The following is a 27,949-nucleotide window of genomic DNA, read 5'->3' as shown; positions in this document are numbered from 1 at the left end:
AGCTCTGAGAATTCAGCCCAAACCCATGGCCAAAAGACAAGAGGACAAAGACCAGCGTGTAGCTTGTATTAACTGGGAGAAAGCCTACGGTGGCTTGAGAGAAGGAAGAAACAAAGGCCCAGGAGAGGCTTTTTATACCATGCATTAAAGTTAAAATCTAATTTAGAAGAAAATTGAGGCGCAGAAATGAAAAGTGTGTGTGTGTGTGTCTTTAGCCATTCAGCGACTTGCCCTCTCACACTAGCCTAACAAAAATACATTCCCTTGGCTGGAAAATAAAGATGATGTTTCTTCTTTTCGGCAATTTGATTGTGTTGTCTTTGCAAATTGTTTCAGCTTTGTGAGCAGTACAAACTCCATTTCTGATCTGCCACCAACAACAACAAAAAAAATAGAGCATTAAAGTGTTTAAGGTTCAATCAAAGGCTTGCTGTGCACGGCACAATATTAAAATAACGGGAAAATCAATTCCATTTTTTTTTATTTTGAGCGTGGCTTGTCACAAATAGCGTTCTAATAGATAACTGATTATATGGTAGCAAATGTAATTTATATATACCGAGAGTGACGCCTTTGTCGGCCGTCATTAAGGAATTTGACACATACGCAGGGGAACAATGAGTGTCAGCTGAAATACACACCAGCCAGATAGAAATGGGCTGCTGAAGTGTGCGGCGCCCGCAAACGCTATACTTACGAGTAATAATATGCAGCCTAAAGTAGCTTGGGTTTTCAAACAAGAACACTTTTTACGTTGTCATTTAAAATATCTCATATTTCTGAAGGTCAGGAATATGTGGCACCATTAGCATTAAAAGCTAGTAAAAGATATTCATTTAACATAACATTTTATGAAATAGCTTTGTAAAGCATTCGTTTCTCCCCCTTCCCCCGCCCCCAGTGGGGCTGAGAAGACGTGATGAAGACGCTGGATTCTCTGAGGGTGCCTTCCTGTTGCAAACATCTTTATTCAGGAAACTACTGAATGATACCACTTAAGCCTGGAAAGGCTAGTGCTGTGGCTGCCTGGCGGGAACACCTCGTCCATGGATGTTAAGGCCATGCTAGGGCGATGGGGTGAGGCTGTCAGGGGTGAGGATGAACAGTTTTCTTTAACAATCGTAGGTCTGGGGAAGGGGAGAGGAGAGGCTCCTACCTTGTGCAAAAGCAGCTGATGAATCAGGATCTGAATTCAAATGGAGACACAAGCCCATCCTGGGGGAGGCAGCCATGGAAGACCATTTGGTTGCCTTTTCCCTTCCCTTCCATAGCTACCGAACGGCAAACACACTTGATCTTCTGGGCTCCTGCAACCAGTCAGTCCCTACGTCTCCCCTTTTCCCTAGATTTGGATTTTTTTTATTAATTGTTTTATTTATTTACATTCCAAATGTTGCCCTCTTTCCCGGTCCCCCGTCCAAGAGTTCTTTATGCCATACCCCTTCCATTTGCCTCTGAGAGCGTGCTCCCCTCTATCCTCTCAACGCCCCCGAATTCCCCTTCCCTGGGGCATCAGGTATCTTCAGGGTCGGGCGCATCCTGTCCCACTAAAAATCCCAACCTAACTCAAGCAGTCAGATCTACTAAGGTTTACTAAGAAACCATACTGACAGCCACCTGGAGTTATCCGAAACCACCCCTTTATCACCTTTATCTCAACCTCTTTTGTAATGAAAATAGATAAGATATTTTCTGGCCTCTTGTGGGGGGGTTCTAAGTGGCTTTCTCGGCTGTCGTGATATTTCAAATAGCCTGGGTGGTGGGCAGTAATATTTCATGAGTGAAATACACAAAGCGGGTCTCCATGGCAGTGCCTCAGTACCACTTGTGTTCTCCCCACGGTGCGCGCGGGGTGGGGGGGCTCTACTTATTTTGGTGCTCATGGATCTCAGTTTACTTTTGTTTGAAAAGGTTAAGTTTTGTATAATAAGTTGAGCGAACTATCGTTCTGGTCTTATCTGCATTCCTCTGGTTTGATTCCTCAAGTGAGGTGGAATCTCCAGTGTGTATTGTACTTTCCCCTGATGTGCTTGGGATGTGGTCACATGTGGACCTCCCCCCACCCCACCCCACCCCACCCCACCCCATCTCACACACACACACACACACACACACACACACACACACACACACACACACTGGGCGTTGCAGGTCCTTATGAGCTGAGGCCTTTGGGAAGAGGATAACATCAGGAGGCCACCTGTTGGAAGAGGCTAATGTGAGTCAGGTCTTAGGAACGGGTTTCTCATGAGGACAGACTGCCATGAGGTCAGTAGACCTTCTGCTTCTCTCTTGTTTCTGCACACACCCACTTGTCCGCCATGTTGTGCTTGCCATTTAGACTCGCCAGCTACCAGAACTGAGAGGAATGAGAAAGAAGCTTTTTCCTCTGTGCGCTGCCAGCATCGGGCATTTTGCCATTGTTACCTCTTGTTTCACTAGTAACCGACTAGAGCAGCCTCTCCCCGGGCTAGCTGCTCACTTACACCCATTATCATCTTCCTCTGTTGGTCTCTTCTGGTTTCGTTATCTGAACAGTGGGCCTCGGTTGTGCATACTTCACAACCTTCTCTGCGACTGTGACTTGTGTTACCCACTTGCCTTTGAGTCTCTGTTACTTTGAAATAAAAATCATGTTGACCGGCACCTCTCGCCTCATGGATTGGCTGCCGTTTATGTGCCAGACACTGTGGTATGTGATTTTCACGCATGCCACATTTACTTAATCCTAACTGCTGCCCTGTGTGCAAGGTGCAACTGTGGAGCACGGAGGAGTCACGTGGTGCAGTGCCAGCTGGGAAACCACTACAAAGCTTTATTTCTAGTGTTAAGATCTGTAGGGGCTGGAGAGATAGCTCAGTGGTTAGGAGCAGGAGCAGGTACTGCTCTCACACAGGACCAGAGTTTGGTTCCTAGTACCCATACTGGACAGCTCCTAGCCATTTGTAACTCTAGAATGTGCATGCATACCTGCACAGCGCGCACACACACACAGAGAGAAAGAGAGAGAGAGAGAGAGAGAGAGAGAGAGAGAGAGAGAGAGAGAGAGAGAGAGAGAGATAACCTAGGAATTTGTAGTTAAGGAGGGGGAGAATTTGCCACAAACCCAGAAGGAACTGTACTCAGTGTTTTTCACCTTTGTTAACTTGCTTTTAAAGACCCTTTCTCTTCTTTCACATCATGAGCTATTTTAACCCCAAAACACCTCACAATTATATGAGCACAAGATGCACAGCATGCCCTGAAGTGCAGAGATATGACAGGGGCGTGTGTGGGAAGTCTCAGGTATTATTATCTTTGTTACCTTGCTCTTTGAACCAGGCATCTTTCGAAACGTGACCCCACTACATGGAGAACGGCACACTACACCCCAACCTCAGACCAAGTGCATCAGGAATGTTTATTATGGGGAGAGTCACGGGCACATCTTTAACAAGGATAAAGCGACTGTAAGACGTCTTCACGCACAGTGTCGCTGCTACAGAAGTTGTACCTGTGGAAAAAGCAGCAGGCGGGTTCGTCAGAGGGTTCACCTCTTTGATGAGACTGTAAGACAGCAGTCAGCTCCAAGGTTTGCTTCAGCCTGAAACACTCTGGGACCCCAGTCAGGAACACAACTGATTCCCACTAAAAACTAACCCAAATCCATTCTTCTTGAGGGCTGTTCAAATGTTGAAAGTGGACCAAACACTTCAAACCAGTGTTTGTAACTCAAGGTTTCCTATTCCTTTGGTCTCACAGAAGCCTCCAGCAGCCCTGCTACTGACACAGAAAGGGTGTTCCCTTTGAGGTCTATATTTTCTTCAGGCTACAATGCCTCATTGTCTTTCTGATTATTATCTTTTGAGGAGTTCTTTTTTTCTTTCTATATTTTGAAATAAGTAGGTTTCCTGGTTATCTTTAACCGCCAATTCGATACACCCTCGAGTCATCTTAGAGGACTGCCTCAATGGAGGAATTACTCAGATAAGATTGGTTTGTGGGCAAGTATGGGACATTGTCTTGATTGCTAATTGATACAGGAGGGCCCAGCCCACTGTGGGCAGCACCATTCCCTAGACAGATGGTCCTGAACTGTGTGAGAAAGCTGGCTATGAGCCACCTAGCACAACATACTCCATTTGGCTAGGAAGTGAGAGAGTTCCTTGGTCAGAGAATGCTGTTTGGATCAGCAAGAGGATGTTCCTTCACGTTCCAGCCTGGACTCCCTTCATTGATGGACTGTGACTTGGAGTCCAGAGCAAAAATACTCCCCTCCCGCCATGACCTTGATGCTTTTGGTTAGAGTGTTTTAGCTCAGCAACAGAACAGAAACTAGAACACCAGGTTCTATCACAACCCTAAGGAAGATTCCTTTTCCTGAGGGTGAGCTCATGTCTCTGTCCCTCCCCTGGCAAAGGTCTGGAAAGAAAAAAAATTTATACTAAAAACTGCACACCGAAACTAATTCCATCACAGTTTTCCTAGATTTTCTGGTCTCTTGTCTTTGCCCTTGCCTTGCTGAATATTGTCTAAGGGAAAGGATACTCAGTCTTCTCAGTAAGTCAGATGGCTCAGCGGAGAGGCAAGAGGGAAGCTGGGTATTTAATGAGCAAAAGGGAAGATGAACTAATATCTCCATGACATGAAGGATGGGGAGACAGATGACTTGGCGGATGGAAGAGGAAGCTGTCGTGAGAATTTTGGCTTCTTTAAAAAAAAATACAGACATAGGAATATGGTTTTGTTTTAATCCCAAATGTGCAATAACGGGCTGCTTCAGACTGACCACAGCTGACTGTGATTGGCCTTGTGCTCTAGCAAGTACGTGATTTTGCTGGGGGAAGATAGTTTCTGTTATTGTGGGGACTTTTCAGAGTGTACATATATATATATATATATATATATATATATATATATGTGTGTAGTATACACATATATATGTACATATATATATGTATATACACATACATACATACATGCATGCATGCTAGAGTCCCAGATAGGGTGGGTTGTTGGTTGCTGTTTGTTACGTCGTCATACACAAAGAAGAAAGAAGAAATTAGATATTCTGATGGCAAAGATCAAACTTGCCCTAAGGAACTCAATGTCCCTAATCAGCAGGAAGTAGTCTAAAGATGATATCACCCCCTTTCCTTTCTAGCCTTTTTTCCTCTCTGATCTAGAGTAAAGGGGCTGAAAGGGTAGAAAAAGGATGGGAAAGGGTGGAAAAAAGAAGAACTCACAAAGCAGCAAAGACCCATGCGTGGTAAGTGACAGAGAATGTTCGGATGGGCGGGCGAGGGATTGGAAGGATGGGAGGATGCATAGGCTGGGAGGAGCATAAATGAAACCAGACTTGGAATGTCAGATACGTACTCTTTCCCGTCTACACCACTTTGCACTGTGATCTGCGAAGCTCCCAGAGTGGGCCGGAAGAGATTTATCACCTTGTTGTTCCAGAGGAACTTAACCTTCTGGATTTCTCCAACATTGATGTCCACATCAATGTCACGAACATGCCTTGCTTCCGGTTTGAGGGATCCTCTGATTACATAGGAGTATCATGTCAGCTGGGTGCGTGCATAGGATGGCATTCACCTATCGTTTCTCCAAATGAAGCGGGTACTGGTTTCTGTAACACCTGGAGGGTCTCCAAACATATCCAGGGACTTCACAAGCAAACACATTTCTGGAGAACATTTGGAGTGGTTGGGAACTCTAAGTTTGCTACAGGACGAATTGAAGCAGTGTCTTTGGTTGAAAGAGGCATGGAACTTGGCAAACACAGATAACATCACACAAGTAACTCCAGAAGTTGACAAATAAATTAAGCATGTGTGGAACCACAAAAGTTAGTGGAAAAGAAGAATGTAATTTTTACCATCTAAGCTATATATTCACTCAACACACACCTACCAAGCTTTTCATTTATCTAGCATAAGCTAGAGCCTGATACTATGACTGTAATGACCTCTGGGCCCCAGGCTTCACGTCCACCTCTCTATCTACTGGGAAGAGTGAGGCAAAGTGGGTTGTCCTGTGGATGAGCCTTGCTCAGGGGGGAAATGAAAACCAAGCTAGACCAAGTTTAGATTCCAGCTGTTTACAAGGCTGAGGCAGAAGTATTGCCAGTTCAAGGCCAGCCTGGGCAACTTAGTGAGATCTTATCTCAAAACAAACACACAAACTAAACAGAAACCCTAAGAGGAGGGTTGGAGCTAAGGCTCAGTTGTGAAGTATTTGCCCAGCTTGCCAAAGGCCCATGGGTCCAGCTCCAAGTATCATGTCACACATAGACATAGATACACACACACACACACACACACACACAATACAATACACACACACACACAATACACACACACACACACACACACACACACACACACACACACACACACACGCCTGTGTCTTGTGGCTGACAAAAGCAACCACCATGTGATACATTGTAAACCATGATATCTCTCACAGAGCCTCATTGTTCTCATATATAAAATGGTGTGATTGGATTAGACATGGCAATTTCCTTCCAGCTCAGACAGTTTGGGACTATGTTCTATTGAGTAAATTTGTAAAGTGGTGGATAACCAAGTTGTTAGGAGTCACCTCTTTTTTTTTTCTTTTTTTTTTCGGAGCTGGGGACCAAACCCAGGGCCTTGCGCTTGCTAGGCAAGTGCTCTACCGCTGAGCTAAATCCCCAACCCCAGGAGTTACCTCTTATGGGAAGTTTAGCCATTGCATTTACTACAAAACTTACTTGAAAATTTCATACTGCTTTGAGTTTCCATTATTTCCGTACAGAGCAACCAAGATGTACCCACTCAGTTTCTTTGCTCCTGACAGTGTGACTGATACTTTGTATCTCCAACCTGTGCCAAGAAGTAATATTGTTTCAAAAGACTCATACTGTTGAAAAGGAAAAGACTCAACTGGAAGTGCTACTTTTCTAAGATTGACTTCCCCTAGGGTAAGAGTTGACAGGGACGGAGTTATGTTCTTCCACGGAGTTGACCCATGATTCAGATTCTGGGAAGGTGAGGAGACTGAGGGGACAGAAAATGTGACAGCTGAGCACAGCGCAGTGTCTGTCATGATGGATGAAAGTTGTATCTGACAGACACGGGAGGGTTTCCCCTCCTCCGTCCCAATTCGTATGTTGAGGTCCTAACTGTTTGTGATGGCTAGTTTTTTGTCAACATGACACAAGTTAGAGTTATCCGAGAGGAATGAACCTCAATTGAAGAAGTGCCGCCATAAGATTGGGCTGTCAGCAAGTGTATAGAACAGTTTCTTAATTAGAGATTGATGGGAGAAGGCTAAGTGCATTATGGGTGGCGCCATCCCTGGACTGGAGGTACTTGGTTCTATAAAAGAGCAGGCTGAGCAAGCCATGAGGAGTAAGCCAGCAAGCAGCACCCTCCATGGCCTCTGCATCAGCTCTTGCCTCCAGGTTCCTGCCCTGCTCGAGTTTGTGCCCTGACTTCCTTCAATGATATACAGTGATACAGAAGTGTGAGCCAAATAAATCCTTTCCTCCCCAACTTGCTTTTGGTCATAGTGTTACATCACAGCAATAGAAACTCCTAACTAGGACAGAAATTGGTACCAGGATAGTGGGGGTATTGGCTGTTGACCATGTGGGGGGGATTGTGTTGGGGAGGAATTTGAAACTTTGGGCTAGAAGAGCTGTTGAGTGTTGAGAGCTCTAGGAGATGTTCTGTAGGAGCTTTGAAGACAAGAACAGCCAGATAATGGGGCCAGGCTCAGGAAGCTTCAGAGGGGAATTTGAGAGCTTGTAATGACCCCCTTGTGACCATTCACTGTGGTTCTGGTTAGCTGGGGCTGGAGAATCAGCTCTGATTAACAAGGGTCCAGAATCACTGAAGTCACACCTTTGATTTACTGGGGTGTTGATGCTGGTCAGCTGGTGCTGAGAAATCAGTAATGCCTAAGAGACCAGCATCACTGAGGTGAAATCTTGTCGGAAGTATTTCTCCTAAGTCAGTCTGAACACAAGCTGTGTTCCAGAGGCAGCCAAGGCTCTACCTCATGCAGGCAGAAGAACTGGTAGTGTAACAGTCTCCCAGGTGGTACTGGTTTTGAAGGCATGAAGGAGTCATGGAGAGCAGCTAAGGCTTGTTACTGGGAGAAGCCATTCGGGAAGGCATAGCCAGAGTAGCAGGGGAAGCCCCAGATCTGAAGGGGCCATGGAGGAAGCTGAGGCTCTGCAGCAGGAAGAGAGCCTGTGTGTGAGAAGCTGTGAGTGAAAGTGTAGCCTACTTGCTGTAGAAGATCCCAGAATTTTGGAGATTCCAGTACCATGGGAGGACTGCCAAGAACAGCAGCGGCCATGGAGCGGTACCAGTCAGAGTCTAGAAGACAAACTGCATGTTGCAGAGGAGGGAGGCTGAGAATTGACCCAAGCCCCTTGGAGGAGTATAAAAATTGTGAATAAATCCCAGATAATTGGACACTGAGTTCTTATTCTATCAGAGTTTGGTTTTGTTTGTCAGATTGTGACTGTGCCCTGGTTCTTCCCTCTTGAAATAAGGAAGTGTTTATTTTTTATTTTACAGGGACCCACAGTTGAGAGACTTAATTTCAAAGGACTTTCAATTTTAAAAAGAGACCAGCTATTTTAAAGAGACTGAATTTGTAAGTGTTTTACTTTTTAAAGATTTTGGGACTTCTGAAAATTGGAATGTTTATCTTATAACGTTGATATTAATGTGTTCTTGGCAAAGAACAAGAAAGAACAGGTTGTAGCTTAATAGTGATCTGTGTGCGTGTGTGTGTGTGTGTGTGCGTGCACACATACATGTTTGCTTGTATGTGTGCGCACACATGTACATACATGTGTTTGGGCATATCTGTGTGTATGTCTCTGTGTGTATCTGTGTTTGTGTGTGTGTGTGTGTGTGTGTGTGCCTGTGTGCTTGCCTGTCTGTGTATATCTGTGTGTGCATGTGTGAGTATGTGTGTCTGTGTGTGTCTGCGTGCATGTGTGTGTATCTCTCTGTGTGTGTACCTATATGTATGTGTGTGTCTGTGTTTGTGTGTACATGTGTGTATACCTGTATGCTCACATGTCTCTGTGTATGTCTGCGTGTGTGCATATGTATCTGTGTGTGTACCCATATGTACGTGTGTGTCTGTGTTTGTGTGTGCATGTGTGTTTGTGTATATGCCTGTGTGCTTGTGTGTGTCTTTGTGTATGTCTGTGTGTGTGTGTTCATGTGTGAGTATGTGTGTCTGTGTGTGTCTACGTGCATGTGTGTGTATCTCTGTGTGTGTACCCATATGTATGTGTGTGTCTGTGTTTGTGAGTGCCTGTGTGCTTGTGTGTGTCTTTGTGTATGCATGTGAGTTAGATGTCAGGCAGTCATCTGTGATAATATTCTGATTTACAGTCCCATTTCTTCTGTTGCTTTCTTCTGGAAATAACATGCATATCCTCCCTGTCATGAGGTGAACGTGTAATTCACCGACTCTCTTTTCCTCAGGTTTCACAGGCATTACACCCCAAAGGGCGTGCTGTTCTGCCACCCTTACACTACAGCTTGTGGCACTGCCGGTTGAGTTTTTGTCAGTTAACTCCAAGGGGACTAACCAGCGGAGCTCATGTGCCTTTTAAAATTATTTTAAGAAAATTGTAAGTAAAATGGAAACTTACGAGTAAAGTTACCACTATCTCCTGTATTCAGATAAACGGTTTGTTCCACAGTAGCGGTTTTCCCCTCAAATTGATCAGCATAGTGCCCCATTTTGGGACACCCTTCTTCTGGACAAGGGAAGCAGTCATTCTAGTGCAAAGAAATCATTTCTTAGTTGGAGACCTTGCCCCAGGTCCCTCTCTTCCTACCCCCTCTCCCTCCCTCCCTCTCTCCCTCCCTCCTTTCCTCCCTCCTTCCCTCTCTACCCCCTCTCCCTCCCTCTCTCCCTCCCTCCCTCCTTCTTTCCTTCCTTTAATTCTTTTTCTTTCTTTGTTTGAGACAGGGTCTCTTTATTTGCCCTGACTGTCCTGGAACTCATTGTGTAGACCAGGCTCTCCTGAGACTCAGAGATCAGCCTGCCCCTGCCTCTGCCTCTGCCTCTGCCTCTCTGCCTCTCTGCCTCTCTGCCTCTCTGCCTCTCTGCCTCTCTGCCTCTCTGCCTCTCTGCCTCTCTGCCTCTCTGCCTCTCTGCCTCTCTGCCTCTCTGCCTCTCTGCCTCTCTGCCTCTCTGCCTCTCTGCCTCTCTGCCTCTCTGCCTCTCTGCCTCTGCCTCTGCCTCTGCCTCTGCCTCTGCCTCTGCCTCTGCCTCTGCCTCTGCCTCAGTACAGGGATTAAAATGCACCACCACACCTGGCCCAGATCCTCACTTTCCTCTCTTTTTGAAATAACTTGTCTTTCCAACTGTCTTCTCCCTAGAGACATCATTTTACAATCCCCTTTCCTATATGATTTGTTTCCCAACTATAAGTTTTCAAGGTACATTGTTGGGTGTTCTGCATGTTTAGGAATGATCCTTTGTATAATTCTGAGAATGAATGCATAGTCATGGGCCCAGGGAGATGTGTGTGTGCGTGTATGCATGCATGTTTGAGCTAGTAAAATAAGTGAGCCACCAGGAGAATGAAACGAGAGAAGGGTAAGTAGAAGGATGGAGAGAAATAGAAATATAAATAGATAATAGATAAAAGCTAAATCAATAGATCAGTGGATCAATGACAGACAGATAGACAGGAAGGGAGGGAAGGAGGGAGGAGGGAGGGAGAGAGGGAGAGAGGAAGGAAGGAGGAGAGAAGGAGGAGGGAGGGAAGAGACAAGGATCCTTAACCATTTGCTTTTACTATGAATGATTTTACCACCCTGGTTGATCCCACCCAGCCCTCCTTAGATGGCCGTTCACTCACTGGTCCTTTTAATCAGGTGAGCACTCTGTAGCAGGATATCATGGTCCTCTGTTCTCTGACCCTACACCTCACCACAAATACATGGTGTGAGACTTGCAAAGAGTCAGATGTTGGGAGCCAAGGGACTGCCCAGTCTCCCAACCAGGGCAGGCAAGGCTACTTACTGTGTGACCCCAGACTGTGATGATCAGAGAGGAGGAGGTTCTTTCAACCCAGATACATCTCATGATGTTAAGGGCAAAATTAGTTTTGAAAAAAAGTAAATTTAAATGTAGTTTTTCCTTGACAAAGATATTTTAAAATCGAGAGTTTTTGCTATTCTTGATGTAGTAAGTGATTTCGGTGAAGAGCATCATCAAAAACTCAATTTTTTTTTGCTGAGTTTACTACTGAAAACAGAGTCAGTCCCCTAAAAGGTTATTTAGAATGAGTTAGTGCTTTTAAAACAGAGAGATCTGTCAGACATAACCTCAACTGAATAATCCAACATCAGTCATCAAATACCAAGAAGGTGTTGGTGAATGGATGTCCCAGGTTGTGACCTGCTGAGAAGGGCCCTATGTCAGCCACCAAATCGGAAAGAAACCAACAGCTTCAGTCCGTGGGGCAGTCTATCAAACGTCCTAGAAACCTCAGAACTATCTGTGTCCTGGAAGACTAAGGAAAAATGCTGAACTGCTCTGTGTTATAGAAGAAAGAGGCAATAAATGCAATGCAGAAGCAGGGGTGGGGGGGAGGGGGAGGAGAGACAGGAGGAAAGGAAAGACAGAAAGGAGGAGGGAAGGAGAGACAGAGGGGGAGGGAAGGAAAGAGAGGAAGGAGGGAAGGAGAGACAGAGGGGGAGGGAAGGAGAGACAGAGGGGGAGGGAAGGAGAGACAGAGGGGGAGGGAAGGAGAGACAGAGGGGGAGGGAAGGAAAGAGAGGAAGGAGGGAAGGAGAGACAGAGGGGGAGGGAAGGAGAGACAGAGGGGGAGGGAAGGAAAGAGAGGAAGGAGGGAAGGAGAGACAGAGGGGGAGGGAAGGAAAGAGAGGAAGGAGGGAAGGAGAGACAGAGGGGGAGGGAAGGAGAGACAGAGGGGGAGGAAAGGAAAGAGAGGAAGGAGGGAAGGAGAGACAGAGGGGGAGGGAAGGAAAGAGAGGAAGGAGGGAAGGAGAGACAGAGGGGGAGGGAAGGAGAGACAGGGGGAGGGAAGGAAATAGAGGAAGGAGGGAAGGAGAGACAGAGGGGGAGGGAAGGAGAGACAGAGGGAGGAGGGAAGGAGAGACAGAGGGAGGAGGGAAGGAGAGACAGGAAGAAAGGAAAGACAGAAAGGAGGAGGGAAGGAGAGACAGAGGGGGAGGGAAGGAAAGAGAGGAAGGAGGGAAGGAAGAGAGGAGGGAAGATGGAAGGAGAAGCAGGAAGAAGGGAGGGATAGGAGAAGGAAGTTAGGAAGGAATGACGGTGGCAGGCCAGTGCAGTTCTAGCAAACTTTAGAAAAATGGGGTTTTGTCCACACGGCTTACACATTTAAAATGCTAGTGTGTAAGAGATGGATTTCTTAAGTGCCCTTCATAGAAGGCTGTTCTTGTCCTTGGAGATGATACAGAGAACAGCGCCTCTTATCTCTGTTCCACGTTCACACACAAACACACAGACATGCTTGTGTGGGAAACCTTAGCCACTGGTCCACGTGAGTGACAGGTGTAACGGGCACTTACTTCTGTGCACCTATTTCAACCTTCCCCTAGGCTGGGAATTGTCCTAAATGAAAAGCTGGAGACCCTGAGGAGGTCAGTCAGCAATATGGTCTCCACCCCAGTCCACTCCCCTCCTGGAGGAATGTGGCTTTGGCAACTTCTACATATCCCCCTACCCTACAGCCCTGACCTGCCAGCCCCGTTTCATGCCTGAAGGGTCTCATGAACCTTTTCATTATGTTCTATGTCACAGAGACAGTGACCTACCTGCTGGAACTTCTCATAGGAAGAGCAAGGGTACCCCAGGAAGCCGTCGGGGTTGAGGATGCTGCTGGCGTAGTACTTGTAGCTCCGCAGGTGGTTGCAGGCTACAAAGTTTTGAGTTCCTGAGAAAGCCAAGGCCACAGGAGTGAGAGAAGGGCCTTCACCTTCAGGTCAACCATTCTGAGTGAGTAAGGAGCAGCCTCCACACCTCAGGCCTCTGGCCAGGGAACGGCTGAAGGCTCACAAATCCTGGCAAGCATGCTTGTTGAATGCATGTAACATATATATAACAAACATGAAAGGGCTGGAGGATGGGGGAACCAAGGGAGGGAGGGAGGGAGGGAGGGAGGGAGAGAGAGAGAGAGAGAGAGAGAGAGAGAGAGAGAGAGAGAGAGAGAACACAGAAAGAGAAACAGACACCGACTAGTTTACACACACATAGAAAGAGAGAAGAGAACAATCAATTTAAAAAAACTTTTTTAAATGATAAATTTACTTATTTTTTTAAAAAAACTGATAATTTAGACATTGAAAAAGAAACATATCTCACAGACCACATTAACCTCAAGAAGAAAGATGACCAAAGTGTAGATGCTTCAGTCCTTCTTGAAAGAGGGAACAAAAATATTCATAGGAGGGGATATAGAGACAAGGTTTGGAGCAGAGACTGAAGGAACAGCCATTCAGAGCCTGCTCCACCTGGATATACACCCCATTTATATACAGCCACCAAAACTAGATAATATTGATGAAGCCAAGAAGTGCATGCTGACAGGAGCCTGCTATAGCTGTCTCCTGAGAGGCTCTGTCAGAGCATGGCAAATACAGAAGTGAATGCTAGCAGCAAACCATTGAACTGAAGAAAAAAAAATTTTTAAAGAGAAAGCAATAGCTTTTAAAACAATACCCACATAGATATACATGGAGAGAGAGAGAGAGAGAGAGAGAGAGAGAGAGAGAGAGAGAGAGAGAGAGGGGCTGTGATCATTATCTGTGGTTTCTGCACCTTTGGGTTCAGACAACCATGACTGGTGCATGCTGTTAGGTCTATAATGGTTGAGTCTGTACTGAGCGTGAGCTGACTTATTGTCAGTATTCTTAGCAGGGCAGCCATGTGGATATACAGCCCTTCCTGGGGACCAACTATCTTGGGTCTCACTGTTATGGCTGTGTAACAACTCCTGTCTGCTGGGGGATTCCAGTGTACCACCAGATTCTACTTTAACCCAAAGATGACTTGTTTGTGGAAATCATTTTTCACTTCTCTAGTTACTTGATGTAAAACTTCCCATGGAGAAATCTACAAAGATCATTCTTGGGGGCCACTCATCAAGAAAGGACCTGTTCCCTTTACAGGTGGGGTAGCTTTGCTCCCTGGGCTCCTAGCCCTGCCCTGCTGTGTTCACAGCCCAGCCTCCAGGTCAGGGCTCACCCCAGTGCCCTCAGTAGACAACAGAGCCTGCTTTAAACTTAATTGTTTCTTTGATCCAAAATTGCTGCTCAGGGATCCCATAATAAAGGACAAAGTGCGTTCAATTGTTCCCTGTGCCCAGCGGCTGCGTGACTTGTGTGACACACAATAGAAACACACTCCCGGTGCTCATGGGCCGGTTCACTCTAAATTGCCTCTTTAATTAATCCGGGTTCTCTGCTATTGTGTGTGCCTTGCTTGTCACTTCTGGGAGGGGGCGGCTGTTATCACGACTCAGGCTTTTTTAGGGGGAGAACAGCCAGTCCCCAATGAGGTACCTGGTAAGGGGCCAAGCGGTCAAAAGCTCTGTTTGTCATTAAGGCTGGCTGTTGCTTTCTCCATGCTTCTTGCAGACATGAAGCACACAGGACAGTTAAAGACCACAACAAACCACTCAACAGCGTGTGCTTGGTGCTTTCTTCAGGACAGGGCCAGGCCCTGGGGTAATGGGGTGTTCATTAAGTCCCCAGCCACATGGAGTTTCCAATTTAAGAAAAATGTTGACAAATGGTTTACTGACCCAAAGCCCCCTCTCTCAGAAAGAATTCGAAGCCTGGTCTCAGGAGAGGGACAAAGAGTAACTGCAAGCTGGAGAACAAGGGGCAGGCATATCAATGTCTCCGGGATGTCGCTCAAGTGGAAGTCTTGCTCTATGGATGAACAAAGTCACACACAGACTCCAGGAAGTCACACAGTCGCCGGCCTTCCAAGGCTTCCTGGAAAACCTCAGAGTGCATCTTCTTCCAGCCAGCCTGGCATAGTCAATAGCAAGAAAGGTAGAGCCCCCACATCCTGTGGAGTTCTGCAGTTCTTCAAGGAGCAGATGCTGAGAACATGTTGAAGGCAAAACCAGAGCTGGGTGTTTGCTCCTCCCCCCATCCAGCCCCTGTCCTGGCATCCTGACAACTGAGAGCCCTTCAGTAAGAAGCTAGGCTTATATATAGGGTAGCCTTGGACAAGTATGTATCCCTCCAGGTACCCAGTGCCTGCTTGTATGAAACATAGAAAGTATCTTAGAGCATTGTGAAAAGCCTGGCTCAGATCGAGACAGCAGAAGGCGGCAAGTCCATGATTTCAGTGGCCAGACTCTCCCACATTCTGCCTCCATCCCAACTGGGAAGGTGCCACATCATTTATCTCATATACATACCTTCCCATATCCCGTTGATATCAACAATGGTGGAAAGGATGTTTTTCTGACATCCTGGCATTTCCTTCCCTCCATTGGGGAAGAAATCCAGATGTCCGACCTTTTGGCTCATTCCAAAACCTGAAATGTTTGAAGCAGTCCCAACATTACATCCTGGTCTCAGTGACATGTCAGTCCATTTGAGCAGCAGCACAAGGCTCCTTGGCACTTCCCCCCTTAGCCACACCAGCTCTTTCCGCAGAGAGTTCTGAAATGGGCAATGGGCAGGACAAAGGAGAAGAACCACCCCGGGAAGTGAGTGGGGAAGGAGGTAGGCGAGGTTTGGGTGAGCGTGGATATATCTATTTGTATATGTGCCTATCTGTCTGTCTTGGAGAGGCCCTGGATGATATTGGTAAATCTAAGATCATAAGGCACCAGTAGGCATGTATATGGTAGCATTTGCATGATATTTATTTTTTTAAGTGCTTGGTTTCTGCGTTATATAAATTTACATTATACCTATGCTGAGGATGTACATGCGTGCATGCATATGACTGCATGTACTCCCCGCAGGTGGAGTTTGTGGAGCATTGTGAGCTGCCCATCATGGGTGCTAGGAACCAGACCGGGGTCCTCTTTGAGTGTGCTATGTGCTTTCAATCACTAAGTAAGCCCCCCTGCACTGTAGATTTTAAAAATTGTGATATGGTGAGCGTACGACAGAAGTTCTCTAAAACCGAGCTACGCTTCAGACCTTCGAGGCTGTGTTGCTATAGTGAGACCCACAGAGGTTACTTGGGGAGTAATAGGCAAATGGGGAGGTGCCTTAATTTTTGTGGTGCATAGACCTGCGATCAAAACCTGGGTTCCACTGACCAACTTCATGATCTTGCTGAATTATTTGGTCTTAGAGTCTCCTCAGCTGTGAGGTGGGGGACAGTTTCCCTTTTAGGGTGTCCCATGATAAGCTTTTATGTGCAAAATGTTCAGTGCAGCACATGTTAAGTATCCAGTAAATGATCCTTTGCCATCATCTTTTTATCATTAAAACATACCCTATAGGTACACATTTCTTTCGTGGTTATACAATACACAGGACTTCTTTTAGGAGAATTAAGCAAAAAGGTGTAGTTCCAACTGGAACCAACTATAGGACAACTGTCACCAAAGCTTTGGCGACTCTTTAAAATAGAGAATTAAGTATAAAAACTTTCAGTCTGGTCAAGTGAAAACATCTGTTCCTGTGGACCCAGGGAGGGACACAGGCCTTGAGGAGCCTTAGCCTCCTGAAGCTATGCTCTGCAGTTAACCATATTTAACAGTCCCTCTGCAGCTGTGTGTCTCTGGGGGGTGTCACTTGGGCACAATGCCATCCGTCACAGGTCATGAGGAGCTCACCTAGATAGGGAATTATGGGAGCACTATCTGTGTGGATCACGTCTACAAACATGGCATCCGATGGGTCCAACCGAACTTCCTCTGGCAGGCCTTGGAAACAGGGCTCTGCAGGGTCCAGCCCTGAAAGGTAGAATAGAGGTAGAAAAATCGTAGCCTGAGAAAGACAAGGTCTAAGTGTCAAACTGAGGTGAGGTGTGCTGGGTGAAGATCTGCATTCCCTAGAGGTTGCTGTTCTGAGAAGCTACAGTTCCTGGACTAGAAGTCAAGATGGAGGCAGGAAACAGAGAATGCTCAGAAATCCCTAGCGTCACCTCTCATTCCCCCATCCCAATTTTCCTCACACAGAGATCACAAGCTCTGTGGCCTCACTCAGTTGCTCCCGGGTCCCCGAGACCCACACCTCCTCCACATCTTTCCCTGAACTGTGTACCTCAGCCTCCTGACCCTGGAGCACATTCTCCCTTTATCCAACTCCTCCTTCACTAAGCCCAGCCTCAAATACCACCTCCTTGCGACAACTCAGTTTCTCCTTTCTCAGGCTGTCCTGAGCACGGCGTTGTTTTGTGCTCATAAATTCTGCTTTGAATCTTGTCTATTTAGTCATCTGCATTCTGGACTGGTATGTGCATTTCCTAAAGCAGAGGCTGTACCCATCATTTTTCAAAAGGAGCCAGGGAGGAGAAGAGTGTGAAGGCTCTGTCCGTCTACCCTCATCCAGAGGGTGAGAATAGACCATCTGTCATTCAAGCTTATGAAAATCCCTTGGACGGATGGGACAGATAGGCCCCTGCAAACTGAAAACATCTACAGGACTAGAAGTCCCATTTCCATCCCTGAAGCCACCTCCCAGAGAGAGGCAAGGCTACATATTGGTTTGACTGCACAATATAAATAGCTATTTGAGCCTGCTTACATGTGCATTGACTGTTCCTAATGATTTCCTCCATTCACCAGGCACTTCCTAAATGATAAGTCTCTTTCTGGCTGTGCCCAACTGAGCTAAAACATTCAAGAAGTGGAACTAATAAAGTTAAAAAGAAAAAAGCCGTGCCATTTAAAAACAAGCAAACAAAGATCTTTGCTACATTACAGCAGTAATGTCTCTGAAGTTAGGATTCATGAAACTGAACCTGTTTATATTTTTTTTTCTTGTTTTACAAACAGGTCTTTACCTGTGACAATGGATTTTCTGACAGGCATTAAGAAACAAGGGCAATTCTCTTTGAGTCAGGATATCACCTAATAACAGGAGGAGGAGGAGGAGGAGGAGGAGGAGGAGGAGGAGGAGGAGGAGGAGGAGGAGGAGGAGGAGGAGGAAACGGATACATTTTCCCTACTTCCTGGGGGCCCTCTTACCTCAGACTGGCTCTTAGGACTCCTACCTGTAATCCTGCCCACATGGCCCTCCAGCCTCCTGCCTGCCTCCCCAACCACGTGTGCGCCCAGGCTGTGGCCGATGAGATGAACATTCTCTGGGCTGTACCCCATCTCTGTCTGTGGAAAGAGGGAGCGTTAGGTCCCCTGGAACCACTTGGAAACAAGAAGATTGGGAAGCAGAGCCTGGCCCTTACCAGAGGGAAGAAAGCAGGATGGAGCTGGAGACTCCAGGGGAATAAATAGCCCAGGAGATAATGCAGGCTGCGTGTCCTTGGGGGAACATTCCCTGCTCCTACGTGCAGCAACAGTGCTGGCCAGTGGCCACCACGCTAACTGCAGGCCACCTCTCTGGTTGCTGCTGCCACCTGGTGTTGCAGTGGAGGCCTCTGCCCTGATCTCACAGACTAGCTTACAGTGAAAGGGAAGCTTTGAACCCTCCAGAACTTAAAACAGGGAAGAAAGGCAGCCAGGAGTTAAATCCCCCACCCCATCCCTATCCCATATGGGAAAAGGTGAGGCCCAAAGCTTCACAGAGAGAACTGCTGGGCGTCGCAGTCTGCTATCAGTTCCCAGAACAGCTTGCAAGAAAGGTGCTATGTTAGAAGGGGAAACCGAGGCTCTCAGGCCCACACCTAGGGCATTGTAGACAGTCAGCGAGGAGAAAGTTTATTGCTTTTCCTCGGAAGGAGTTGAGAACTTGGCTTCCTTGACTTGTGCCCCCAGTCCTGTCTGAACTATGGTCCCTAGCCACGTCTGTGTGCCAGATGTGTGCACCCTACCCCTACAGCTGTGCCCTTCTAATGCTGCCCCTCTCTCTAACTCCTCCCCCTCTCTAACTCCACCCCTAACACCACCCCCCTCTTAACTCTGCCTTTCTCTGTGTGGCTCCCTAACTTCACCCCTCTCACTAACCCGACCCCTCTCCATAACCCCACCCTTCCATGGCCACGCCCACTTCTAGCTCCACCCCTCCGATTCTACCTCAATCTAATTCCACTCCTCCCTAGCTCCTCCCTCTGACTCCACCCCTCTCTAACTACACCCCTCTCTCTGACTCCGCCCCAGACTTGGCCATTACCGATAACACTTGCACTAGGAAGGCAATCTCAGCGCCCACGACCCGAGTGTTGTAGGAGGCTTGGGTGTATTCAGTCCTGGATCCTCGCCTCCAATCGACGCAAATACAGTTCACTTTCTCCACTTGAAACATTTTCTAGGGCAGAGAAAGAGAGAACAAACTTTGTAAACAGGCCAGGTTCACCTTCCAGAGTGCCTGGTCCTTGCTAGCATTTCAGTTTCCTTCCCTCCTGGCACAGCTGACCTTTGGGGTATGATCGTCTTACTAACAAATATGGAGACTGAGGCTTGAGAGGGACTTTTCCTAGTCTCGGGGCTCAAAGCTAGGTCCAAACAAATCCCTAGGCTAAAAAGCTCACAATCGTGGCTTCTGGTGCACTCGCAGACAGTGGCTCCTAGAGCAGATACAGAACACGGCCATGAGCTAGTGGAGCTTAAGAGGGCAATATGCTTGTTTTAATGTTACCTGAGTCCGAGTGTGGAGTCCCCACCTCTGAAGCTTACTGGCTAGCAATGGTGAGTAGGGAGAATGTGGTAATGGAGACCCAAGAAGCAGGCTTTCTTAGAAGGATTTTAGGAAGAATCCTTCTCTGCAGGAACATTTCCCTTCCTGTGTCCCGGGCATGGGGTATGGGATTTGGGTGAGAAGAACGGATAGCAACCTTGCACATGTCCAGCAACCAGCCATCCTCTCCCTTGTCTATGAATCCATGGACGATGAAACGCGTCTTGCGGTCCAGTTGGAAGTTGGAAAACTTGATGGTGTCTGGTTCGGTGGCAGAGATTTTCTGGTTAAATTAGACAAGATGAATTGAAATGTTGGCCTGGCCCATCTGCAAACCTGCAATAGCCAGACCAATGGGACCAATGAGATCCCAGGTCTAGAACCCTGCAGCCGAGTCCTGCGAATTGGGAAAGCCCGAGTTCAATGACCACCTGTCTTCATGAACCTTGAACCTAAATCAAGTATTTCTGTTAAGCACGGTCCAGGCAGCAGACTAGAGTGGGATTAGCAATGGCTGCGACTCAGTTCCTCAATTCTGATGCCACGGAATAGTTGTTGTAAGTGGCTCAAAGTGTTATGTCATCACTGCTTTGCTGAGAGAGTTTTGAGGTCAGACCCTATTGAGGTAATAAAATAGCTTATTTAATACTATGCTACCACATTCTGATGGGTGTTTTCAGTCTCTGATTTTCTTTGTGGTCCATCGCATTTTATTTTGTCTATTTGGGCATATTTTCCTGAGAAAGGCCTTTAGGCTTCCTCAGGCAGCTAAGGAGATTCCTGGTATAAGGAAGGTAGAAAATCCTTTGTTAGAAGCCATAACAGCTCTGGGGAGCCTGGTGCTTCAGAATGACTTCCATATGCCCACGGGTTTGCTTGGGAATCTTCTGCCAGCAAACCCTGGAAAGATAGGACAAGGAAGACAGGAATGGCCACTGTGTCTACACAGCTTCCAGGATGGAGGAACTAAGTCCCAGCGTGGATAACCCCAGGCACTCAGACCCAGAGACAGACCTACCTACCGGGACCAAAGCTTGAGCTCCTTAACCTCAGAGCAACATTGTCATTAAAAAAAAACCTTGCTGGTTACCTGACTACCTGGAACAGCAGGCCTGTCCTGAGAATCGCCCCAGAGACCTCATATTTTCAAATGCTTTGTGTTGAATTGTATTTTCTGACTTGTATCATCTTAGGAAGGCTTTGCGTATGCTACTGCTCCATGGCCCTGAGAGAAGGTGATCCGGGCCTTACTTGGGTTATGCCTGGACTTCTCCATAAATGTCCCCGTGTACATTTCTGTATTTTATTTGTATACTTTCTGAGATATTCAGGGCTTATGGACCTTAGAGTCAAGTAAACCCCCTCCATTAGGAGGACCGTTCCAAAGTGTCAATTGTGCCCTAGGCAGCCACTTCGTGGCCCCAATGTGTGGTTCATACTGACTTTGTCATCCAATGCAGACACTCCATGCCAACACTTACTTGGTAGTTATTTGGATTCTCATTTGTGTACAGAAGAAAGCGTGTATCGATGTCCTCTGGGGACCAAGGGAATATCTTCAAAGGCCGCTGAAGCATCCCTGCCCAGGGCTTGTCATTGGAAAAGCAGCCAAGGTGTCCATAGCAAACCTCTTTCCCTGGAAGAGGGGAAAAACAAACCACAAAGAGGACAAGCATAAGGGCCTGGGAAGAAGTAATGTCATCTGTCACAGGAAAATTTTCCAAGTGGACCCTGGCCATGGGCCATCTTGTAGTTCCCTGGATTTCTGTGCCTATAAGAGCTATTGGGTACTGGATGCATCTGGCACACTTCTAGGTTTCTTCCTCAGACACTACCAACCTGAGAGCCCTAGGTTGGTCCTGCAATGGCATGTTTAGTAAGCACCGTTGCCCATAGGCAAACTCAAGGCACATTCACCTGAGATAAAAATAGCACAGGAAGCTTCCAGCCAGCTCAGCGTAAGTCACACGGCTCTTAACATTGAGTATTTACTACTTAGCACGCAGTAATTGCTACTAAACATTAAGTTCTTATTAAGCACGAAGTACTTACTACTTAATGCTTACGAACTCTAGCCCACACATGCCATCGCAGTCTCCGTGATCAAGCTCGGGCCATCACCTTTCCTCTAGAGCAATGGTGACAGCATCCTCACCTCCGACAGTGGCCAGCAGAAGACTGACGATCCAGCAGAGCAACATCTGCACAGATGGAAACAGATTTCCACTGACACCCCTAGGCATAGGATAAGGATGAGGCCAGCAGAGGCCAGACTCAAAGAAGCAGTTAATTCTAGAGTGCACTGCGGAATGTGAACAACTAGAAGACCAGCAGCCTGTACTGTGTAAATGGGGCTGTCCCCGGTGGGTGGGGTGGAGAGGCTGTGTAGGTGGGGCTGAATGTGGTGGACAGGACCGGAGACTGTGTAGATGGGGCTATCCCCCTCAGTGGGCAGGACCGGAAGCTGAGGCCTCCCAGAGTTTAATGATTGAGGTAGCACCACCCAAGGATCTTGGGCTCAAAGTCTTCTTCTGAAGCCACCTCCCTCTTTGGCCCTAATCCCTGCTTTTCTTCTTGTTCAGGTGGCACTATGACTTACTGTGCTACACTGGGATGTATAGCTATGACCAGAGGGGTTTGACCACGACCTTTTATAAACGAGTTTTCTCTTTTGGACGCCATTGAAGAAATGCCAGGACAGGAGAGATAGGGGTGCTCGCAAGTTACTCCAGTTACCGTAAACAATGAAAAGGAATATTTGTGAAGATACACACCTTGGTCACTTGAGGGGTGGGACGGGTGGCCAGCGGTTCTCAGCCTCAGTGAACTCAGAAAGTGACTCGAAAGGCACAGATGGTACAGAAGGAGATAGGTATACTGATGACTTTGTTTCCAGCCAGGTTTGTTTAGAAACAACGTATTCCATTTGCAAAGAACCTGTGGTACTTTGACCTGGAGATAAGAAGTGGAAATGTTTTCTTTCCCTCAGAGCTAAGAAGCAGTCCTGAGTGAACAGCCAGGTGCCAACCTGCTGTGTTTCAAGTTAGCATTGCATGGGGGCACTGAAGGATGCAGATTCCAGTTAAAAACTTAGGTACAGTTTACTGGGTTCTGATATCTGTGTGGCTGTGAATATGCCTGAGTCAAGATTCCCCCAGCTAGAAGTTTCTGTGGGGTTCCTTTCCCATCGCCTGTTATATGTGTGGCGATTTCTATTTCTACTTTGTTCCAGAATTTTAGGTAAGAGAGCCGGTAGGTATGTATCTTTTATTCCTCACACACAGCATCATGGAAATTCTTCCATGTCTCATATATATCAGTATATTTTCTTAATGAGTGTGTATCTATGTATGGCTCTATATTCATGTGTCAGGATGATGCTGGGGCCAGAAGAGGAAGAGGATAGCGGATCCCCTGGAACTGGAGTTACAGGTAGTTGAGCAATACAACATAAATACTGATAATTGAACTCTGCAACAGCATCAAATGCTCTTGACCTCTGAGTGATCATCCCAGACCCAATACCTCTTACAGTTCCTGTGTAGACCAGGCTTACTGGGACAGGAACACCCGAGTGGTCCCGAATTCCCCATTGAATGGGTACTGAGCTAGGCTACATAAAGGAAATCGGTAATATATTTGTGGTTTTATAGTGATACCCAAGAGACAGCACACCCCATGCTCCCCACCCAGTTTCTATGATGGTATTGCCAAATGCTCTCACAGATGTGGTCCTTGCAGTGAAGCTTCAAAGACTCTACCAGCAGCAGCACACCTCCAGGTTGGTAGATTTGGGAGAATTGGATTTTGTCCCAGAATGGTAGGGGACTGATTTGCCATATTTACAGCCTGAGTGCTTGTTGCAACACCACGCAACCCCCTCCAATATCCCTTTCTTGTGTAGAAAGTTCTTGTGAATTCAGTGCTGTCTATTAGACACAAGATACTGGATACAGAATAGCATTACACCAGCCCATTTCCAGGGTAACTCGCACAGAACTTGATCACGAGTTGAGGGCAGCATCTCAAATGTGAATTATTAAGTTAAATACAGAAGGAGAAATGGTAAAAATGCTTTGTGTCAGAGTTATGATTAAAAAGATAAAAAAATTACTCTCCCAATAGAGACCAACTACAATATCTCCTCAATATGGAGGTGAGTCTTTGTGAGCCCTGCTCCCTTCCTTGTGGGGATTTTGTTTGGCTTGACCTAGTGCCATCCTAAGTGCATATGTGTAACTATGCTATCCTGTCTCCCAAATGCTCATACATGTCACGTTAAATAGACTTGATGGGTATTAAATTAAGAGGGAGAGAGAGAGAACACGAAATTGAGAGGGAAACTGGGGGCGATAAATGAAAAGGGAGGGAAAAGTGTATCAATTTAGATCCAAATATAGATGACTTTGTGGATACTAAAATATTTAATAATAAAGTCGCAAAAAACGTTCAAAAAGAAAAAATACAAAAGTTAAATCCACAGATATGAGTTAAAATAAAAGTTCCAGAGCAGCTTTGAAATTTTGGCTTTGAACCTCAATTAAATCTCATAAACAGGCAAACCTCAGGGGATTCTGTACCCACTGGGCTAGCGGGTAAACAGAAGTCTGCCTACTTCTATCTGGGTGACCTGGCAGCATAAGGCCAAGCTTCTGCCATGGCACAAAGGTGGAAGCATGGCCAGAGACCCTATAGGTAACAGGACCAAGCCTTGTAGCCAGGGGAAATGGGTGGGGGGGGGAGGATCCAAATTTGGCATTTCCTGGCTTTAACAGCCCTCAAATGTTCTCTGCCCAGGTTCTGAGGCTGTGGTTATTACAAGGGCCACTCAATTCAAGGCCCTTGATTCCAATATCTGGTGATGGAGAGTGGGGCAGGGAGGGAGGGTCCAAGAGCCTCAGGCTCTCAAGATACAGCAGAAGCCAGGATGAGGGGCAGACATGGCTTTGAGGTTTTGTCACTGTACAACAAGAGAAACATATCACTGAGGGATTATGGGTAGCTGCTGAGACAGTACAGGTAGCTGTGGTTTTCTACAGACTCTCTTGGCATCAGCAGGCCACCACCTCTTCTGAATACTTGAGCATCTCTGGTCCTGGTTGAGTGTGACCATGGCTTCAGTCATAGATCAGCAAGGAACCAAGGGAAACCCCTCCAGAGAGAATAGTGGTGGTTCGCCTGGCACACACCCCTCTGAAGGAGGGCTAGACACCAGGGAGAGTTACAGTCCTGTAACACAAGAAGTCTTTCTTATTATTCCCAGGTTCCAGGTTCCATTCCAAAGGTCAAGTGATGGTCACCCTCATTTCCAGGTGTCCAATAAAACAGATTTATGCCATGTAAGGGAACACTTTCCAAAGGCCAAACTCACTGGAAAACTGCACAGGGTTTTGCTAGTGGAATTTGAGCTCTCTGCCTCACTTCAGGACAGAAGTCGTAACTCAGGAACATCTTCATTCAGGTTGTTTATTCCTTGGATGTCTTCAGATCTGGGATCCTACAAGATGCAATCTTTCTGTCCAAGCAAGAGCTGCACCAAAGGAAGACATCATTTGTTACCAGATTGAGGGTCACACCCCATGCCTCAACAAGCCAGGTTTCAGGCACTCATCCTCGACAAGCCAATTAAAAGACCCGAATTGATAGTTTAAAGCATAATACAATTTATTCAGTTTGGCCACAGGAAGAAGAGGCATAAAGAGAGTCATTGATCGTCTGTCCCTCTGTGTCATCCATGTTGCGCCCTCCACCCCTCCCCTGCAACACACACACACTCTTCTGTCTTTGAGATCCTGAGCTGAGGTTTAGATTTAAGCAAAGGGCCAGAATTATGCATATTTAATCAGTTTGTCAAAGTGTGGTCCCTCCCACAGCTGACCCATCCTTGTTTTGGTTCCACTTTCTCTCGAGGTTGTTGACAAGTTGCAAATCTCCATAAAAAGAATATTCTCTTTCTGACTGTTCCCCGTTTACCCTTTCTCTATTCCTGTGTGAGATTCCTGAAGGTTATTGTTGCAATAGTCTGTTTCAGAGTCAAAGGAAAGGATACAAGTGTTTCCTTCCAGGCTTGTTACAATTTCAACCCGAGTTATAAAGTGGATAAGAAATTTTGTCAGAGCTGATGTTATTCAAGGTGATGAGACATGAGCTGAATATTTGGGGACCATAGTCCAGATGGCAGGTAGAGAGAGCTAGACATGGAAAAAAATTAGACAGTGGTCATACACAATATCCTCAGAGAAAACGTCAGCACAGGGATTGAAACTATGTTCTCAGAGCCGTGTAAAGTTGTGAAGTAGAGACATGCCATTTCCACTTTACAGCTGAGACAATCAGGACCCAGAAAGATTAAGGGCTGAGTGTAGAGGAACGGAAGAATGAGTACTTAATCCGAGGGCCCCCTTAGTACTCTTCTCTATTCCTGAAGGTCTTAGCTTGTTGATCCACAGAATGGGCAGAATGTAGAACCTCTGTCCTTGGACTCCAAAGGGGGCTGGGAACCTCCCCTACACAGCAGAGGCATGTTGAAATACTGGATGAAGGAAAAGTCACAGGGTGCCCTTGAGTTCAGAGACTTCCCCGTCTCTTCTGCAGGATAATCCAGCTGTATCTAGGAACTCATTAACTTTTACTTGCTTGCCCATGCCGGTTCCCTCTCCGCTGCAAGCCCTTTTTGGAGGCACCTAGAAGACTGGAGGTTCTTCCAGTTGCCTGCTGGAAGTAGGTCAAGGAGGTGAAGGGCAGCTCCTGTGGGAAAATCTCTTTCTCAACCACATGTGCCTACAAGGTTAGATTGGGGCCTTATCCTTGCCAACTGGCACTGCAGCTGCCTTGGGCCTGGGACTGACTTGGGTCATTCTGTCCTTACACCAGAGGCCTGTCTGTCTTCTACCCCTTCTCTGTTCCTTTGCCTTGAGCTTGTTCTCTTACATCACCTCTCTAGCATATCCCACACCCCTGTCCAGGCCAGCCACAGCACTTCCATCCTTCCAGCTCTAGCTCTGTATGTAGGTCCTTGTGTCCTTGTGTCTTAGTCCTACACTAGCTTCCTCATTCACATTAATTTCCACGGGACTGCAGTGCGCCTGGCTCTCTTCCACTGCTATAGTTTGGATCATGAGTGTTCTGCCAAAGGTCCAAAGTGTTGAAAGCTTTGTGCCTAGTCTTTGGGACCACTGGGTGGTGTCAGAGTCTCTAACAGGTGGGACCTAACACAAAGAAGTGAGATCACACACTCAAACTAATAGAAGAAAAAGTGGGGAAGCATCTCGAACACATGGGCACTAGAGAAAGTTTCCTGAACAAAACACCAATGGCTTATGCTCTAAGATCAAGAATCCACAAATGGGATCTCATAAAACTGCAAAGCTTCTGTAAGGCAAAGGACACTGTGGTTAGGACAAAACAGCAACCAACAGATTGGGAAACGATCTCTACCAATCCTACAACAGATAGAGGACTTATATCCAAAATATACGAAGAACTCAAGAAGTTAGACTACAGGGAGACAAATAACCCTGTTAAAAATGGGGTTCAGAGCTAAACAAAGAATTCACAGCTGAGGAATGCCGAATGGCTGAGAAACACCTAAAGAAATGTTCAACATCTTTAGTCATAAGGGAAATGCAAATCAAAACAACCCTGAGATTTTACCTCACACCAGTGAGAATGGCTAAGATCAAAAACTCAGGTGACAGCAAATGCTGGCAAGGATGTGGAGAAAGAGGAACACTCCTCAACTGCTGGTGAGATTGCAAGCTGGTACAACCACTCTGGAAATCAGTCTGGAGGTTCCTCAGAAAATTGGACATTGAACTACCTGAGGACCCAGCTATACCTCTCTTGGGCATATACCCAAAAGATGCCCCAACATATAACAAAGACACATGCTCCACCATGTTCATAACAGCCTTATTTATAATAGCCAGAAGCTGGAAAGAACCCAGATGCCCTTCAACAGAGGAATGGATTCAGAAAATGTGGTACATCTACACAATGGAATATTACTCAGCTATCAAAAACAATGACTTTATGAAATTCATAGGCAAATGGATGGAACTGGAAAATATCATCCTGAGTGAGGTAACCAAATCACAGAAAAACACACATGGTATGCACTCATTGATAAGTGGCTATTAGCCCAAATGCTTGAATTGCCCTAGACGCACAGA

At 46.5% G+C, this 27,949-nt stretch overlaps 1 protein-coding gene across 1 annotated transcript; it reads right to left on the bottom strand.

The window, feature by feature from the left end:
* Positions 1 to 3,411: 3,411 nt before the first annotated feature.
* Positions 3,412 to 22,099, bottom strand: Pnliprp2 (pancreatic lipase related protein 2). The gene is given in 12 exon segments (NM_057206.1): positions 3,412 to 3,493; positions 5,359 to 5,526; positions 6,740 to 6,851; positions 9,656 to 9,785; positions 12,822 to 12,940; positions 15,440 to 15,559; positions 16,820 to 16,939; positions 18,202 to 18,313; positions 19,275 to 19,409; positions 19,936 to 20,061; positions 21,260 to 21,414; positions 21,934 to 22,099. Coding segments are annotated over 12 exon segments (1,449 nt in total). The 5' UTR covers positions 22,022 to 22,099; the 3' UTR covers positions 3,412 to 3,429.
* Between the last annotated feature and the right edge of the window lie 5,850 nt (positions 22,100 to 27,949).

This window comes from Rattus norvegicus, chromosome 1 (assembly GCF_021556685.1).
Source record: "Rattus norvegicus strain SHRSP/BbbUtx chromosome 1, alternate assembly SHRSP_T2T, whole genome shotgun sequence".
Lineage (NCBI taxonomy): Eukaryota > Metazoa > Chordata > Mammalia > Rodentia > Muridae > Rattus > Rattus norvegicus.
The sequence above is the reverse complement of the archived record's forward strand: the minus strand, read 5'-3'. Positions and strand labels throughout refer to the sequence as shown.